General features: G+C 36.8%; 1 protein-coding gene across 3 annotated transcripts; it reads left to right on the top strand.

Moving 5' to 3' along the window:
- Nucleotides 1-2,852: 2,852 nt before the first annotated feature.
- Nucleotides 2,853-17,822, top strand: LOC122839451 (alpha-tectorin-like). 3 transcript variants are annotated; one of them, XM_044131021.1, is made up of 19 exons: nucleotides 2,858-3,024; nucleotides 3,869-3,924; nucleotides 4,206-4,303; nucleotides 4,921-5,148; nucleotides 5,241-5,315; nucleotides 5,524-5,629; nucleotides 5,708-5,837; nucleotides 6,718-6,961; nucleotides 7,432-7,588; nucleotides 8,915-9,002; nucleotides 9,237-9,299; nucleotides 9,399-9,601; nucleotides 10,423-10,557; nucleotides 12,478-12,665; nucleotides 12,985-13,139; nucleotides 13,222-13,467; nucleotides 13,562-13,724; nucleotides 13,853-13,945; nucleotides 14,882-17,822. In XM_044131021.1, the coding sequence occupies exons 2-18, from the start codon at nucleotides 3,879-3,881 to the stop codon at nucleotides 13,943-13,945; spliced, it is 2,418 nt and encodes an 805-aa protein (XP_043986956.1). In that variant the 5' UTR covers nucleotides 2,858-3,024; nucleotides 3,869-3,878; the 3' UTR covers nucleotides 14,882-17,822. The 3 variants fall into 3 exon arrangements, with proteins under 3 accessions (XP_043986957.1, XP_043986956.1, XP_043986954.1); XM_044131019.1 differs by having other exon boundaries at nucleotides 2,859-3,024; nucleotides 5,232-5,315; XM_044131022.1 differs by lacking the exons at nucleotides 13,562-13,724; nucleotides 13,853-13,945; nucleotides 14,882-17,822 and having other exon boundaries at nucleotides 2,853-3,024; nucleotides 5,232-5,315; nucleotides 13,098-13,139; nucleotides 13,222-13,387.
- The last annotated feature ends 1,247 nt before the right edge of the window (nucleotides 17,823-19,069 follow it).

The raw sequence follows: 19,069 nt of genomic DNA, 5'->3' as shown, positions 1-19,069 counted from the left end.
CTGTAATGGAATCTACAGAGTAAACACAGGAAGGCTGACTTTACCTGAGTTGTTGTTTATCACATTGCATCTGACTGGTGTAAGTTTAGATAATGTCACACTGCATCACTATTGGCTGCAATTTAAAAAAAAAAAAGAAATAGTGAGGTGAGTCTACAACACTTACCACATGAAATAAAAACAAAAAAGAGCACAGTGGAAAAGAGGTGAACACAACTTCTGAAGGACCCACCTTTCTTCTCTCAACATTTCTTTCCAGATGACTTTCAGTCATTTGTACAAACAAAACCTATGAAGGACCCAACAAGTGGCTGTTTTACTCGCAAGCTAAACCCAAATGCTGTGCCGATTGGTTTTATCCACATAGCACCTAAACCCCGCCGTTGGCTAGCGAGTGAAAGATGCTGGGAGAAACATCAAAGACAAGAAACACTGGAAGTTCTATTAAATGATAACAAAGCTATTGCTACTGCCGCTGGTTCTGAATGTGAAACTATGGGCCTGACACCAGACTGAAGACTAGACCATGAACTACTTACCGGGTCACACAGTCTGACCAGAGGTACATGTCATTCACTGTTTCAATTGCAAAGCTGAAGGTGGCAACAGCACAAACACCAGCTTCTTTAACCAACTCTGTCCTCTTCCTCTGTTTGGTCCTCATCTTCATTACCTGTTGTAATTTCTACAATCCCATTGATTTCAATGTGCTGCGGTTCAAATTGAAGAGGCTTAATAATGGTTTGATTGGACAGAGCCACTGGACAGAGCTAGTGCAATTGGACCTGCAATACGTCACTTACCCAGAATGCATTGCAACATGGCAATGTCCATGTGACAATATTTTTATTTAATTTCATAAAATTCAAAAGGTCAGCAGTTTTTATTGTGTTCTTTTTAACATCTAAAACAAATATTTCTTAAATAACATCTATTGTTACAACTGGATCCCTTTAGTTGGTCCAACAGTACAATGATCCAGAACACAAGTCAAAACATTTTTTGGAATGGATGAAGAAGGCTAAACACTCTCATGGTTTGAACAAGTCTGGCATGATGTTTAGTTTCTGAAGCAGAAAACCGGCTCCTGGCCACCATCATGTTTCACTGTCATATTTATTTTTTCTTTATGTGATGTAACTGGACACACTCCTGAAAGGTTCGACTTCTTTCTCAGTAGTTTAGAGAATATCATTCCAGACATCTTCAAGATTTCAAGATAAGGCAAATGTCATGCAGGCCCTTTGGACAGTTTTGTATTGTAACAGTTTTGGCCTTGAAAATAGTCTCTTTCTAGTTGTTGATGATGAAAACTGACTGAGGGAACTGAGGCCTGTACTGTTTTTGATGTCCTGGGTTACACCAAGACCTCTTGGATGAGCAAGTTTCTCATTTAGCCTACCTCATGTAGTCAGAGGGGCTCTATTCAAAAAATGTTTAATAATGTTTTCCCTACATACTATTTTGTTTTGAACTTGATGAATCTCTTTTTTTGCATTGACTCTGTGAGGACTTGGTTTTGTCTGCGTGTTAATTAGGTTTTTGTGTCCAGTTGAGTCTCTGTGTTGTCCTGCCCGCCTCTTGATTGTCTCCAGCTGTCTCTTGTTTTCCCTTGATTACTCCCTGGTGTATTTAACCCCACCTGTGTCTGTGTTTCCCTGTTGGGTCCTTGTCTATTCTGCTTGTCGAAAGTCGTGTCTGTTATCAGTCTCAAGCTAGTGTGACAGTCATTGTTTCTGCTCACCTGTGCTGCCTGGAATTGTGTCTGTTGTCATTTCACCATTAAATCATCATCTCTCTCACTTCAACCTGGGTCCACCGTATCTCAACCACCGCTAATCATGACAGACTCAGGTTGTCTTTGTATAAAATTAAAGTAGTGTGTATTTAAACTTTTGCTTTTAAATGTCTCTCCAGTCATAACATTTCTCCATCCTGGAAAAATAAATAAATGAGATGTAAACAAATAATGAGATGTATGCATGAGTGTAAAGTATGTAAACATCTAACTACAGAAATGGCATTCATCACAACGTGAGCTAACACATGCATATAAATGTTCAAACCCTGCAGTGCATTTGAGTCAATTATTATATTAAAGGTTTAGTTGGGGATCATCAATCTGATGGCAAATTTAAAAATGTAATGCCTATAAAATGAAAAATAACACATACAATTGTAGAAAGAAGTAGCTTGATACACACACACACACACACACACGCCCACACGCACTAGCGCACACACGCAGACAGAGCCCGAGTACTGTCTTGTTGTGAAAATGAAGGTAGTGCATGTTTGTCTGACATGTTTCCTAATGTTTGGTTTTGTTATGATTATAAGCTTTCTTGATGTTGTGCATGAATGATTTGACCACACCTGAACTGTTCATCAGGTTTTCTTTGTTGGGTAAAAATAATCATAGACAGTCAGTCTGTCCACCACATTCCTGCCCTGCAGCGTTCCACACTGCATGTTTCATAAATTATGCTCAAGGCTTTGATGTTTCTGTTCTACAGAGCATAATACAACAGAAATATTAAAGCAATTCCATACGATGAAATATCAAAAGTCTTTCCAAAACTGCTCCACGTATACATAAATCTTATGAGGAAACTACCAGCTGGTCCTCAGAGTTCTGTAAACACATTCTGATCTAATCATCAGCAGAATTCATAACCACTGTCACTTCCTGCTAATCCATCTGAGAGTACACAACCATCAGAGCAATTCACACACAGTGAGGCATTATGAAACTTGACACCTAACATTGTCACATTGTAATCCTCTCCCCCAACTAAAAGTCTCTCTTGAATGCAGAGTGTTTTGAACGTGGAATGTCCCCTTCCAAAATCCGGTTTGAGAAAACAAAAAGCTCAGTGAAGAAAGGAAGGGAAATCTGCAGCAAGTCTGCAGCAGGTATATACAGCAGGCAGAGCGTTGTGTGTCCTCCACACCGCAGGGCTGGGGTCGGAGGTCAGCCCATGACGATCCAGAGATTTCCCTTCAGAAACTGAGCTGGACAAGGTGAGAAACAGACAAAAAACATTTGTCTCTAATTGTATCCAGATATTTTTATTAGTTATTTATCTGACTGTGTTTATTCCTACTGACCTAAGTCTTCTTCAACCTGATTGTGTTCAATTATTTAATTGAACAATGAACTGAAGTTGGCCTGGTTCTATGACATCATCCCTAAGCAGCTGAAAGTGAAATATTTTCTGTCCATTTATAGTATTGAAAGATGCTTTTTTTTTCCATCTCCTTAGCTTTTTTCTCTCTATCGGTGTTATCTGATTTTTCTTTATTTCATCCTTATAAACATAAACAGACCTACATTAGATTGAATTCACACACCGGGATTAAAACCAGTGGTGTAACGCTACTGAGAACTCCCCAGGTCAGCAGAACCTGAATACAAATGCTACCTTGGACTTTTGAAATATTATTTTTAGAAAAATAAAAAAATAAAAATTATATATATATATATATATATATATATATATATATATATATATATATATATATATATATATATATATATATATATATATATATATATATATATATATATATATATATACGGAGCTTACTGGGTGTAAAGTGACAACTGTAAAAAAGTTCAAACTGTTTAAAATACTGAAAATAACATAAAAATGATGTCAGCATGACACAGAATAATTTGAGTGAGATCCAGCAGATTTACTTTACTAAGCAGATCATTACAGGTTTTGCTGTCATGCTCCGTTTGACAAATAAAACTTTATCAGAAACTGCCTTTGGTTCATATTAAACATGATGGAATTTAAAAATAGTGAAAATACCTTGGATGACATGTAATTTCCAGGTGTGTTTGCTGTGATTGTTTCAGACCCATAAACATGTTGTGCTTTAAGCTCTGCCTGATTGGATTCAGCATGCTGACAGGTAAGAAGGCTCCGTGTTTCAGACACATCGACCTGAGTTCATTCAGAAAAACACTTTGGTTGGATGCTTTACTGATTAGTTCATTTCCATGTTCCTAATACAGGGTTTGTGTGAAACATGTCACCTGATATTTGTCTATTTTAGATAGACACCAGTAGGAGACAGCAATCCATGAATAAAACAAAAAATATATTTTTGTACTTAGAACATGAATATTTTCCCTCTTGGATGGATAAACTATTTGAATGACATGTTTAAAATGTTTTTGTCTGCATAATTAGCTGCATCTGCAAGTCATCAGGCTTTTACCAGCTCTGCAGAGATGAACATCTCATCTTGCCCCATCACCTACTATGGTCAGAAATATGAAAAAGTATATGTGAGTAATACTTCTTTCAACATTTCCCACACATTGTTGCTCATTCCATGACATCAACCAGCCAGTACTATTTTAAATCCCATCTGTATTGTTTGCTTCACTCTGAATAAAAAGCTTGTATAACAATTGAAATGTTTTTTTTGTTAAAGAGTCCACAGAGTGACAGAAGTTAACAAGCTAGTCTAAGCTTTTGATTTGATAGATCAGCATATTGTATATCATTTTAAAGCAAGACACCAAATCTGGCACAGACGCACGGATGCTTGTTTGTACACAAAAATGAAATATCAGATTTTACACTTCAGATAAATACTAATGCTTCAACTAACAAACATTGTATGCAATGAAATCATGTGTGACTGTTAACATTTTCCTTATTTCAAAAAACCTCCTGAAACATTCAATAAAGTTTTAACTACTGAAAAAGTACTGAATTTATAATTCATACACTTACATTTTAAAGATTATCTATGAGTGCACAAGGATTAGGGCCACTAAAAAAAAACAACAAAAAAAACAATCAGACTTTTTGCTCAGAATTCAAATTCTAACAAGTTTATCTTAATCATTCATTTTAGTAGAGTTTTACACTCATCGTTTCTCCCCCTGCTGGACAGGTGGGCTTCGATGCAGACAGATTTTCAGTTTGCTTTAAGGGTTTATACCGACCGGGCATCCAAAACGACTGCATTCTGATGTCCGGTGGAACGGCCGACAGGGGCGGCCTGTCTGTGCTCAGCAGAGAAATACCAACTGGATCCGGAGTTCACAAGCTTCTGCCAAACCTGAAATATGCTGGAAAATGTGTGAATGTAATCCCACTGAAGGACAGTCAGCAGTCTCAGGTGAGTATGTCACTGCCAGGTATAAGCTTTAAATGAAGACACTTTGTTAAAGGAATTTTCTTTTACTAAATACGTGTTGCCAGGTTGAACAGGTGGAACTGGGAAACTTTGGGGCACAATCAATCCTGGCAATCAAGACATATTCTGGATACACTGATATTAATGTGGTATGTTGGTGTTTTTATGTAATGAAAATCGGAAAACTGGACACACATTAAGATCTTATTATGAGTTTATCAGTAAAATATCAATAATAATTCCTGATTTACTTGAATGCCCTTTATTTATTCAAAATAAGGTGTTTTATTAGAACAGAGCGAACTCAGAGACCAGCCTACAGACGGTTTGCTCTTGTGCTTTTCTGGTATTTTGCAGGTGGCTGTGGCTCAGGTTAACGGACTCACCGTTTCTAAACAGACTTTCCAGACCTCTGAGACAAACAGCGGCGTTATTACTGACGTGAGCGGATGCAGATTTTCAGGTTAGGTACAAAACATCAAAGAAAAATTTGTAGGATTTCAAAATGATTACTTTTTCAATTTTATTCTTATATCCCCAGGTCTGGTCTATGAGACCAACACAACGGTGAACGACCCAAGAATCTGTTCTACAGTAACCTGTGACGTTAACGGAGCTGCAACAGCTGTCAGTCACTGTGGCCCCATGGAGCATTGCCAGGGAGATGGGAGGTAAACATCCAGAGAAAAGGAAATACAACTCAAACGGATCTTTTGGAATACATTCAAAACCAGACATTTACATACAGTAAAGCCCTGAATTGTTCAGACTCCTGGCTTCTTAGATGTTACATTATTTTATTTCAAAGTATTTTGTTTCTGATGAGAAATGAGTTTGAAAGATCTTAGAAAAATGTAGGTAAATAATGTGAAATTTTTATATATGTTGTACATTTCACAGAGAAAAAATAAAATTTTCTGTAACACTTTATTTGAAGGGGTGTCCGTAACACTAACATGAAATGGTCATGAACATGAAGGAGTCTTAATGAATGTTTATGACTGTTCTTCATGAAGTGTCTTTTGGTAAATAATGACTCTTGTAATGCAAATGTGCATTAAAAGTATCAACTTAGCATTATTTGCTAAATAATTAAAGTTTTATGCAAAGTTGCATTAAAACTTACATTAAAAGTCAATTAAAAGAGCAAACTTTGCATTAAAAGTGTAATTATTTAACGAATGACACTTCATGACAACAGTCATAAACATTCATGAAGACTCCTTCATATTCATAACAGGTGTTATGTTAATGACAGTGTTATGCACAACCCTTCAAATAAAATGTTACCAAAAGTGCTTTATGATAAAAAAAAAATAAAAAATCAACAATGCAATATAAAAACAATGAAATAAAAAGTGACCAGATTCACATACGTACTTCTTCCAGGGGTTTTTTGACATTTCTTTGAACATCATTTAACATCATGCAGTTATGAACTTCTAAACTGAGTCTTTCTTTGCCTGCAGTAAGAATCAAACATATCAGGAAAATCTCTGACCTTGATTGTTTCAGTGTTTGTGATTATCTGCCTCCTCTTGTTCCCTCCAGCTGTGCCATGAACGCTGTGTGTTCTGTAACCGGCTCTACTGTCATAGGCTTCACTAGCAGACTTCAGTCTGTCCCTGACCGCTGTGGCTACTCTCTGCTGAGGTCCTCATCTCTCCCAGGCCTCCATGTGCTGGGAATTTTTAAAGAAAGACAACGTAAAGATCTGAGTTTTCTGGACCGTGTCGTCCTACAGCTGGACAGGGAAGGTGCTCAGATTTCCTTAGAGCAAGGCAGCAAAGTTAAGGTGAGCAACTTTAGAAATTACTTTGTTTTCTTTCTGTATGTTTGTGTAATAGGTCATGTGTAACATATTCGGAAAGCACATACATATTTTGAAGAAGTGCCACAATATTGATACAATAAAAAAGAAATTTTTTTCAAAAATGCTAGAATTAATGGGTTTTTACTAATGTACATGTGCTTGTCTACCTGTAACATCTTGTAACAGTAGATCTTTGGGAAAATCACATAGATAAACTTGAGCATTTAATGAAAAGACAAACTTTCAAATATTTCAAATTTTCCTACCTTTCTGGGAAAAAATAGTCTTTTTTTGGAAATCCGTTCGGTCTTCATTTGGATGCTGTGCAGCTGGACTGATTTTTCAATTTTTTAATTGAATTTCAATTGAAAAACTGTTGGTATCTAAAAGAGCAAACAACTAAATGAGGGAATGTGTCCTCTCTCTCTCTCCACTCCTCTCTTGTGGTTAAGGTAAATGATGTATTCCTGACAGTACATGCAACGCCCCAGATAGTCCACAGTGTGGCGCTCACCAAGAGCCACACTGGTGTGTCTGCAAAGTTCGAAGCCGCCAACTACACAGTGTCTGTTGTCTTTGATGGCAATACTGCAGTAATTCATCTAACAGGTAAAACGTCATGGCTGCAGGCTGTGGATGATTTACTGATTTATTCTATTTTCATTCTTTAGTGAGTATATATATATATATATATATATATATATATATATATATATATATATATATATATATATATATATAGATAGATAGATAGATAGATAGATAGATAGATAGATAGATAGATAGATAGATAGATAGATAGATAGATAGATAGATAGATAGATAGATAGATAGATAGATAGATAGATAGATAGATAGATAGATAGATAGATAGATAGATAGATAGATAGATCAGACTGAGCAGTGAATTAGAGAAACAATTGTTTAAATATAGACATAAACAAAAGAAAAAAACAAGTAGAATTACATTTATGTAGAATAAATATATTTAAAATGTAAAATATATTATTAGTTTTAAAAAAATACCATCTATGTAGCTGGTAAATTTTAATTATTAAATCCATATTTAAAAAATGCTAAAGAAAAAAAAAATAAACAGACAATTTTCTGTAGAAGTTAACCAGCAATAAAAAAACAGCGGACCACAAATCTTTTACTTTAATCAAATAGAAGAAACAAAAAATGAATGAGTTGCAGAACCTCCATGTTTTACTGTTAATGTTAAGTCTTTGATTAAAGGATGGTGGTTTTGTATGGAAAAGGTATTGAGTTATTCTCATAGTTAAGAAATCAGTTTTGAATTCTGTAAACAAATCCCTTATTTTGATGATGTAAAATTATAACCAGTGCAGAATTGTGTGAAACAATTGAAGAGGACAATAAAAGTTCCCTTTAATCATTTAATAATTTTCAGAGGAAAGGCTTGGATGTCTTGACACACACTGAAGAGGTTTCATCAACCCAAACTAATTCTGCTTCCTTCTGCTGAGAAAGCGCTCACTCTAGATCAGGGGTCTCAAACTCCAGTCCTCGAGGGCCGCAGTCCTGCAACCTTTAGATGTGCCTCTGCTGCACCACACCTGATTAGAATATTTAGGTCATTAGCAAGTCTGTGGGGAACTGATCTACACAAGGAGGAGGTAATTAAGTCATTTCATTGCAGCGTTTTGTACCTGTGGCACATCTAAACACTGCAGGACAGCGGCCCTTGAGGACTGGAGTTTGAGATCCCTGCTCTAGATGATCATGATCTGACTGATGATTTCAGCCCAGCATTAAAAACACATTGTTCTCCTTAAAATCTGAGCCAGAGACACTGTGATCAGTAGTAGAATTTCTCCAGTTGGTTCATTGACTGACTTGTGTTCAGTTTACATAATGTGTATTTACAGCTGCTGCAGCTCTGCTCTCTCATAAGTCTCTCCTGCTCTCCAGGATCAAGTGGAGTTCCTATGCAGGGTTTATGTGGTGATTCAAGCTCAACTGTAAACGAGCAAAAATCATCTGAATACAGTGACACAGGGTAAGAACTCATTCATAATATCCATAGGAATATTGGGAAAAGGGACACATTTCTGTCTATTGAGCATTCAGGGTGGGATGCACACTCTGTTTTTAATGACAATGTGTGGTTCCTCAGAACTCAGCTTCATTCATCAGCTTTGTAGTTGGACTCAATCACTGCACTGTAACCACTGTCTTCTAGTACAAAGGTAACAGCCTGATATTTATTTATCTTCTGTTTGTTTCTCCAAAGCTGCCAGACACAATATGAAGATGATGCTGACAGTACAAGCAGCTGCAACACTACTGCAAAATGGTGAATGTAGATTTCATACAACCAAAGTTATGTTCAATAAAATTACATTATTTTGAGTTAGCTCATCTCTTAAAAATGATTTCCCATTTCTTTGAAAAGGTGTAGTCTTCTGCAGGAGGGTTCCTTCACTGAGTGTAACTCATATGTTGACCCGGAGCCCTTCATTCAGGCCTGCACTCAAACCCTGTGCAAATACCCTGCAGTGGACGGCCTTCCATGCAACTTTCTGAAGGGTTATGCTGAGGTCTGCAAATACAAAAGCAATGTAACAGTGGAGGACTGGAGATCACATACCAGTTGTGGTAAGTCTGTCCTTTTCTCCTTTTCTTTGTGTACTGTGTTGTGAGCTCTAAAAATGCTGGAGGTACTTTTTCATTTTTTTTGTTCTGTTTTGTTGCCTTGCTATTGTGACTTCTCATGGTGGTTTTTTGAATTATAATATCAAGTTGTTTGGTTCATAGAGAGTACATAATTCTATATGTACCTTATATATAGGGGGGCTGGGAATCGAACCACGTTGAGATTTAAGACTTTACCCCTGCGCCACTGCAGCTCCCCTTTGCTAAATTGTCAGTGTACATTTTATGTAGATTATCACAAATGGAGACCATCTTCTAAATGTGCCACAGTAGTTGGCACAACAAAAGTTGCCTTCCGGTGTGATGGAGGTGTTTAGGTAGGTGAAGTTACGCAACAAGAAAAATGGTTCTCTTGCATGAACTTTACTTCTCCCAGTAAGAGGTGAGTTACATTGACAACTGAGTTGTTCTAACGTAAGAATTGTGTGGTTTCCAGCCTCTAGCTCTGGCACAGACAGCATTTAGCGATGTCTAGGCAGTGAGCAGCGAGAGCCATAACCAACAACAGAACATGAAACTATGAATCGTGCGATACTAACATTGCCTCCAAGGCTGCATTACATTTACTGACCTAACATAGGCTCAGCAAAACTAAAATAAAAATGCAAAACCAAGCTTACAGTCTAATAAACAGTTTAACCTTAGAATATTTTAGGAAGGAACTTCTGCCAGTGTTTGCAAAACAGTTTGACCTGCATTTTCTTCATTCACTAAGACACCACTTAAAAAGTTTTTCTGTTTTCTTCATGCTTGTGCGTTTGCAGCTGTTCCTCAGGCCACCTGCCAGGACATGTTCTGCAGTTCACATGAGTTCTGTGGTGTGGACAGCTCAAGCGGTGAGCCCCGCTGTCATTGTAGGGCTCTTTTTGCATCCAAGTACAAACCAACAAACTCCTTTGGTAAGTCAGCTCTGAGGTATCTGAATAACAACCTTTCAAATCATTCTGCAAATGCAAAAGAAATGTAAAAAAAATAATTATTGTTTCCAGATGAAAAATCCTTTTGGTGGTAATCATTGCGGTTTTGGTCATACACATAAAACAAATTCAAATTCAAAAACCCTATAACATTATGCAGTTCACCGGTGTGTAAACACATGGACATGTAATATTAGTTTTAAAAATAAGGCAAATTTTAAGTAATATAAAATACAACATAAAAACCGTGAAAAAAATCTTTTCAAAATTCCTTCAATAGCTCATTATTTAAAATCTCAAATTTATGCTGAGGAGTAAATTAGGACATCATATTTATTCCAACTTAAAATGATTGATGTTTCATACAAGAGTAAAATTGAGGAACACATGATGAGAAGATGCAGTTTGAAGAAGGTTTGCCCTGTTGAACCTCACATGTTGCTCACTGTTGAAGTGGAAGTGAACACTGGCAGATCTGAGGCCTTCAAAGAAGAAGAAAATTCTTGCAGCTTATGGTTTTGATAAAGGATTTGAATGGTTCTGTCATGTCCAGAACTGAATATGTTGTGGTTTGATGATGCTTGGCTGCAGCAGCTCAACACCAAACAATCCACCAGGAATTCTACCCTGGACCAGACAATGCCTAAGAAAAACAAAATGTGCGACCAGCTGAAAAAAACAAAAAGAATAAAAAGAAGTAAAGTAAAGCTGAAATGGAGCTGGACTGTGTGTCATGACAATGACCCAAAAAGTTACCAATAAGACCAACAGATGTTGACTTAAAATTGAAAAAGGGAAAGTCCTGGAATGAGTCAAAGCCCAAATCTTGATCAGATGGAGATTGTGTGGAGTGAAACAGGCTGAATGTAAAAATCCCACCAAACATCTCCCAGTTCAGAGTGAGGAGTTGGCCAAACTTTCCCCAACCAGATATCACAGACTGGTAAATGTCTACAAGAAGCATCTCACTATTTCAGCTAAAACGACCTAGTAGGAGGCAGAACATTTTCCTCACAATCCACATAGCATTAATATTTATTGTCTAAGGAGTAAAACACTGGTAAGTCTTCATAATTAAAACATTCACTTAATCACTTTTTTGGAGTAAAAGTTTTAGGGTCCTGAAAAACATTAAATATTTTCAAAAGAACTGATTTGGTCTAGTCAGTAGAACTGAATCATTAGATCACTGTTTCATACCAGTGGATCTACTACTGTGCAGTGTGCTTTAGTGGGTGTGACTGTGTGAAGCATCCATGGACAGTATCTTCAATCCAGCAAGCAAAAGTCAAAGAACTGTCAAACTGAAGCACCAGAAGCAGGAAAATATAAACAAAATAATCATAAAACAGGTGAAACCTCCTGAATATCACACAGCACTAATACCAGAAACTGCATTTCCATTACAAATCCGCACAAACATTGTCAGTGTTTTGCTAACGTTAAAAAAACACAAATTCAAAATGCTTATCTTTTCATTAAGAAATGCTTTCAGAATCACACAGGAATGAGTTTGTCATGTGATAATTTATTAAAAAACACCTAGCAGCCATCATCCTCTAACTACTTCCTGTGTGGTTTGCATCAGTGGCAACATCTGGTTGTTGATCACTAGTGTGATGCAAAGAAACGTATTTCCATTGCAGTTCTGCAAAATTAATAAGTTTCAATGCTGCCAAAAATCCCACCTTATCCTAACCTCAAAGCCTTTTCCAAAAATTGAGTTGTAATCATAAATTGCCATATTTCCTTTGAATAAATATATTTTGAAATGTCAAATTCTGCTGGGCATGGCGCCCGTTCATATTGTCTCATCTCTTGGTCTTTTCAATGTAACTGACATTTCCAGAAAGTCAAAGAGGTTGACTGATCTGAAGTACTCATTGTTGTTCTGATGTTCAGGTGAGCCGACTGTCTGCGCAGACAAAGCTGCTACAGTAACTCTGGCTAACTGCCTGCTAGAGGACAAAGGCATCGACTACTCTGTCTTGCACCTCAACGACCAGTCCTGTAGAGGTCAACTGGACAACTTGACCCATTTGGTGACATTCAGTTTCAGCAGTCAGAATACCTGTGGTACAGTGGTTCAGGTAGGTATCATCTCAGGAAACAAATTTTTCATCAAATGCTTGAAAATTCAAAAAAGCTGGAAGGAAATACAGAAATGTTGGTAGCTCAGGATAAACAACTTTTGCCTTTAAACTTTCAATAAAAATAAATTACTAAATCCATTTGTCAGCAAAATTTACCTAGATGTAGTTGAAAATTACATCTGGTCATCAATTCATCTCTACACATTTTTGGAAACCATACATCCACATTAACTCTGCAAAAATTGATCCAAATGGCTCATTTGTTACATAAAATACACAGAGCAATAACAATATTTATGTTCCTGTGAACATGTAGGCCAACAACAGCCAAATTATCTACAAGAACATCATCATGACTCAGAATATCTCCATGTTTGGATTGATCACCCGGCATGACAAGGTGCACATGGACTTCTCCTGTCATTACAGCCAGCCAGACTTGAAGACACTGAGCATCCGATTCAGACAAAGGTATGTGCTGCGTGTAGGGGCCTCACTCTTTACTTTTCACTGAATACAGAAGCCTTTAACTTGTGAATTGTCTGAATTCCAGCTCTGTGATCCAGCACATTTCTTCTGGTGAATGGAAATACAATCTGACCATGGAGGCCTACACCAACCACGACCTCACAAAACCCATCGATTCTGACGCAGACATTGACCTGAACCAGAGACTCTGGGTAGAGCTGAAGACATACGGACTGGAGGAAGACAGGGTTGCTGTGGTAACCGACTCCTGCTGGGCAACAGATCAACCTTCGCCAACTGCAGGCCTAAGATACAATCTTATTATCAACGGGTGAGACATGCAGTGATGCTCTAAAATAAACTAAAATAAATCAACGTTGATCCCACCCACCCCCTCACTTGTTGGTTCTCTGTTTTTCGAGCAGCTGTCCTAATCCCAAAGACCCAACAGTGGCAGTGGAAGGAAATGGGCTGGGAACATCAAATGTTTTTTCGTTCAATACTTTCCAGTTTACTGGCGGTAATGGTAATGTTTTCTTGCACTGCAAAGTAGAGCTGTGTGTCAGACAAGGGGACAACTGCATCCAAGTAAGCATAGTACATATAAACAGACTCGCATCAAACATAACATATTTTCTCATTGATGCACATGCTGTTTTTAGTAAACCCTGCATCTTAAACCTCTGATGCCAATCTTACATCCATCTTTTATTTAGAGGTGCGCTCAGACTGCGAGAGGCCGCAGATCTGCCCGGCCAAAATATGAGAACGTAAACCCCGCCTTCATCTCAGTGGCCTGGACTTATTAGGTAAGGGAATCCCTAACTTAGCTTTTTCTCACATTTAACCAAAGATGACTAGTCCAAGTCTGCGTATTATAAATGCAGGTAACAGAAATTAAACTGAGTAGATTATTGATACATTTCTTAAATGTGACAAGACAAAAGCGCTAGGAATAAAATTACTGATAGCACACGTCACTCAAAAAAGGGTTGTGTCAAAAAATATTTATGGTCGGGGAATATTTATTTTATAGACATTCTTCAATCGAATTAAGTTGTTACAAATTTCAATATGAGGTTTATGTCACATTTCCTCCTCAGGAAACTTTACAAAACATTTGGTTCAGTTCAGTTATATTCAAGTAAATCTTTGCAGTCCATTACAATCCAGTCCAGTTTCCATAATAATCTAATAATAATAATAATAATAATAATAATAATAATAATTAACAAAAGCATTTGAAAGTTTGTCAAACTGTGTTTAAAATCAATCCATTCATGACTCCATTAATTTACAATAATATTTGTAGTTTAAACTTCCACAGTAAAATGGTAGCTACAAAAGTTTGATTTTATTATTTCATGAGCTGTATATTTTATGACTTGTAGTTGCTTAATTAATTAAAACAAATGTTCCTAAAGTATGTTTAAAACAAGGGCAAATGATCAAAGTAAGGATAAAAATAAAACACTTAATGTTGTCACTTCAGAGTATCTTCAGATATTTTATTGCTAATTTAAATTGTTTTTGATGAAAGTCAGTCAGGATAGTTTTTTTCCATCTTAATGAAAATTTAACTGGTGCTGACTAACTTTTTACTGCATTATTATGAACTCCACAAATACATCATTAATTTTTCGTCACCTGGTTTGTAGAGTAAAAATGATGTAATGTATCTGACCTTTTAATGTAAATACAGTAAGACGAGGACAGCTGTAACTAACATTTGGTTATCTTTGTAGGATTTCGTGGAGAAACAGACTGACAACCTCAGTCAAAGGAATTCCTGATGGGCTTTGAAACAATGAAGAATTCACCAGGGGCTCATAATGACTGTCTGCTGCGATGTGGAAAAGACTCTTTCCTTTTAGTGATGAAAGACTTACGTATTTTTGGGAAGTGTCTCATATAGTCTGGTGGAGGAAACATTATATTCAATAACTAATAGGACAGAACAAATGTGATAAATTATTAAATTTTTAACAAACAACACTGCTTAGGAGGATTGTGAAGCATTTTCTGCTGTGTCATTTTGACTCTGCTTCACCAATTTAGCTCCAGCTCTCCATTTTGTCTGCTCGCATGCAGAAGTAGAGCAAACATCTTAAATGAAGCTCACAGCATTATTTGGTGAGATATTTTTGAATAGCCCTCCAAACATTAGAGAAAAAGAAGACAAATGAAACTATTTCTAACGAGTCACACATCAGCTCTGTGAAGTTATTTGGGGGAAATAACAGAAAAATTGACATTAACATCCCAGGGTCTGATCTTAGAATATTCCACAAGGTGTTCTAAACTGCTTTGCAAAACATGGATGTGTTTCATATGATCCCATAAAGGAAGGTTGAGGGTGGGGGGAATTCGTTTTTTAAATGTTTTATCTCCAGTATCTCCTTGACTCTGTGAAAGGTTTCTGGCTACTAATTTTTGTTAGATAACAAGGCACAATTGAAGCTTAGTCATGGTGGTTTTGGTTAATTGCATGAATACTCTCAGTAGTCCAGCTCCATTGATCTGTCTGAGACAACTTTTGTTAGCATGATATGTGGAATGTGCAGCAAATATAATGTGAGGCACTTTCTCTGGGCTTTAGACCCAGAGCATCCAGACATGATGGTGATTGTATCATTTGGTGACGATGCACTGGACTTATTAGGTTGTCCTGCAGCTCAAAATTGGCAATGCTGGGGGATATTTATCATCTACTCTATTATTATTATTAGTATTATTATTAGGTTTTTAATCTCCAAATATTTGACAAGCCAGGTTTTCTGTCTTTGTATCTATACACCCCATATTGTGTCGGACGAATTTCGTACTTCCAAAAATCAGGTTAGTAAGTACTTAATGAAACGTAAAATACGTAAATGAACAAATCTGAACAAAGTTTTGATCATATAATGTCAGGCTGTTTATGAATATTTGTATAAAATGCCTGAAATTTGTTTTTTAGCACATTAATTGTACCACTAAGCATGTGATGTAATCATGGCAAACACCTTCATACAGACAGAGTTTAACTGTTGATCACTGTTATTTCAGCTCAAGAGATCCGCTGCAGGCATTTATCCATATCTTCAATTTTTTTAGACTCTGTTTGGGTTTTGAAAATGGAATAAACTCTAAATGATCTGCATGAAATGTTTCTTAAGTGCAACTTCTGACAATGTTTAACCACTGTTACCTAATTTCTATCTATCAGTTGTCAAGCTAGCATAGCTAACCTTCTTCCACTATCAAATTTTTTTGAATTTAAACTTTTTCTTGTTCATGTTGTTGTTGTCATGATCTAATTGTTATAGTGTTGACAATTAGCAGCAAAACACAATTTTTATCACGCCCATATTAAAGATGTAGTGCTTTATGCTGACAACTTAAGAGCTAAAACAAATAGTAGTCATCATCAACAAGCAGCTTTTTGCCCTCCAGCAAGAAGCTGATAACTGTCTATTAGTTAAATTTGATCTTTTCTAAAACTGATTCTTGTAGTGTTGATTTAGGAAAATGATTTACATTAGTTAGCATGACTAAATTACTTCCTAAAGTTTATTAGGAGTTTAAATTGTTCCATGTATTGTAATTTTAAACGCTTTTGTCCTAAGTAGAATTTTCTTTCCTCTACTCCCCAGATCACACATGACCAAATTATAGAAATTAAGAAATGATGCAATCCAGCAACCTTTATGACAGCCAATAGCTATATTGGGAACGGTATCTGTTGATGCTGACAGGATTTCTGGTACATACTGCCATGTGAATACTTGTTCTTGTGAGTCCGATGGTCTGCAGAGATGCCTTCATGTGGATCCAAACACTGTGCCTATGTTAACATACATTACCAGCAACAATTCATAGTCGCTAAACTCATCCTATTTTTCTTGAACCTTAATAACATTTTTGGTTTAGTTATGAGATTCAGATTTCTTGTTTTTTAAGACCATTTACAGATTTAACAAAATCAGTCAATCAATGCCGGTTTGAATCCCCACTGTGTCTTTCTCAGTCGTTGTGCCCTTGGGCCGCCATGCACCTGTGGTGCCGCTGCATGGCTGTCAAACTGCCACAATACACCTGAACCAATAACTGGCTCATTACCACCTCTTTGTCAAGCTTAACTCATTTAAAACCTGCAGCGCAGTCGGGTTAGAAATGGGGCTGTAATGATTCATGACTCATCATTCAAGCAATTTTAAATTTATTTAGACATATGATCTCAAGACTTTGTTAAATAATATTTTATTATTTAGTGCACTGTGTTCCAGTTAGTGATGCTGGAACTACTTAACACTTAACCAGTGTTAAGTAGTTGGACTTGTAAAAGCAGTTGATACTCCCAACTGGTACCACTTTTATGATGAACTTTCATGCTGCGCTGTGTTGCGGTGCAACTCAAAGACTAAATCATACTTCAGACCAGGTGGTGGAGGTAGACCACCAATACGTTGTTTGCTGATTCTGAAAAAAAAAAAAAAAAAAACAGTAGAAGAAGAAGGGACACATTATATGGTAGGAGGGGGCTAAAATATCCATAGTTTGGAGCAGAGTTTGCAGTAGACTTTTTTGCTGACTGTAATTTTGACTAACTACATCAAAAACAAAAAACAAAAATGTAATAACATCATATATTTGCTTTTCATTTTCATTCTGTTGAAAAAATATTCATCAAGCTGAATAAATAATCCATATTGTCTGGCTGTTGGTCTCAAATAACTTTCAGCAATTGAAGTGATCAGAAGTGAACAAGACTCTCTGAACATCACTTGATCTGGTATAATCCCCAGCAGTGGTTCAGCGCTCCAAAGCCATCAGCATCCAGATCAGAGATGATACTCTGACAGACATTTTTTTTTCTTTTGTTAATTGATTTAGTGACTTGTGTGATGTTCTTTGTGCATAAAGTTGAAACTGTGTGTGTAAGCTGTGAAAATGACAGATGGCCATCAGATTTTTTCATTATCGTTTATACCTAAAGATATTTGGTTACACAAACCCTGGTTTGGAGATATATCAAGGTACAGAGGTCACTAAATGAGCAGATTGCCCTCTGTGCTTAGCTAAACTGTCAAGAGGAGAGCTGAGCAGGGTGGAGCTGCATGAGCATTACTTAGCTGTTGGAAAATGCTAAGTGCCATTAGCAGCTACGGCGGAGGTTGGTGAGGGATACAAAGAAGCACCAGTAGTGACTGCAACCGTACAGAGATTTTTCTATAAGTAAAAAAAAATATAAGTATCATCTATCCCTCTTTACTAACAAAGTTTTGGGGAAAAAAAGTTTTTTGTGTCAAAACATCTTGAACATAGCACAGATCTGTGTGAGTCTGTGGGGATGGGAACATCTATGTCCTAAATCAAAATTTTATTGGTCAATTTACTTTTGTTTATTTGGCAGCTTGGTGCTCTTAAAGCATGTTAGGGGGGATTTAAATGTGAATATGAAGACAAGCTAGCTAAATCTGAACAAGTGGAGAGTTCTAAAAGGGGCTGAGTAAATCCCATCTGAACTTCTTACAGTGTGAGGAGTTGAGGTGGCTTTTTTTTTCAATTTGTAGTTTCATAACGTGAAGAGCTGAGGGATCACCCAGGTGGCCAACCATGAGATCTGCCATGCTCCTCCTGAGCATCGCACTAAGACTGTGGGAAGGATAAGCAGTTAAATCTAGACAAAACTTTGCCAAAAAGAGTAGAAATCAAGCAGAAATGGTTGTTTCACCTCCGCTGGAAGTCTCAGAGACATCAATGGGACATTTGGGAGGATTTATATTGGGACATTAAGGTGGAATTATAATGGGAGATTTGGGAGGATTTGACATGGGACTTTTGGGAGGATTTAATATGGGACATTTGGGTTGAGTGACTACAGGAACATGGTAGAGGATTTATAATATGACATTTGGTAGGATTTATTATGGGTCAGTATGAACCTGGAA

This window comes from Gambusia affinis, linkage group LG11, assembly GCF_019740435.1.
Source record: "Gambusia affinis linkage group LG11, SWU_Gaff_1.0, whole genome shotgun sequence".
Taxonomy (NCBI): domain Eukaryota; kingdom Metazoa; phylum Chordata; class Actinopteri; order Cyprinodontiformes; family Poeciliidae; genus Gambusia; species Gambusia affinis.
Note: the sequence above shows the minus strand (reverse complement) of the source record. Positions and strands in the feature narration are given on the sequence as shown.

Coding starts and splice junctions, on each gene's coding strand:
- LOC122839451 (XM_044131019.1), top strand. CDS start 3,879: ATGTTGTGCTTTAAGCTCTGCCTGATTGGATTCAGCATGCTGACAG. Junction 5,316..5,523: donor GATACACTGATATTAATGTG/GTATGTTGGTGT, acceptor GGTATTTTGCAG/GTGGCTGTGGCTCAGGTTAA. Junction 10,558..12,477: donor CAAACCAACAAACTCCTTTG/GTAAGTCAGCTC, acceptor TCTGATGTTCAG/GTGAGCCGACTGTCTGCGCA.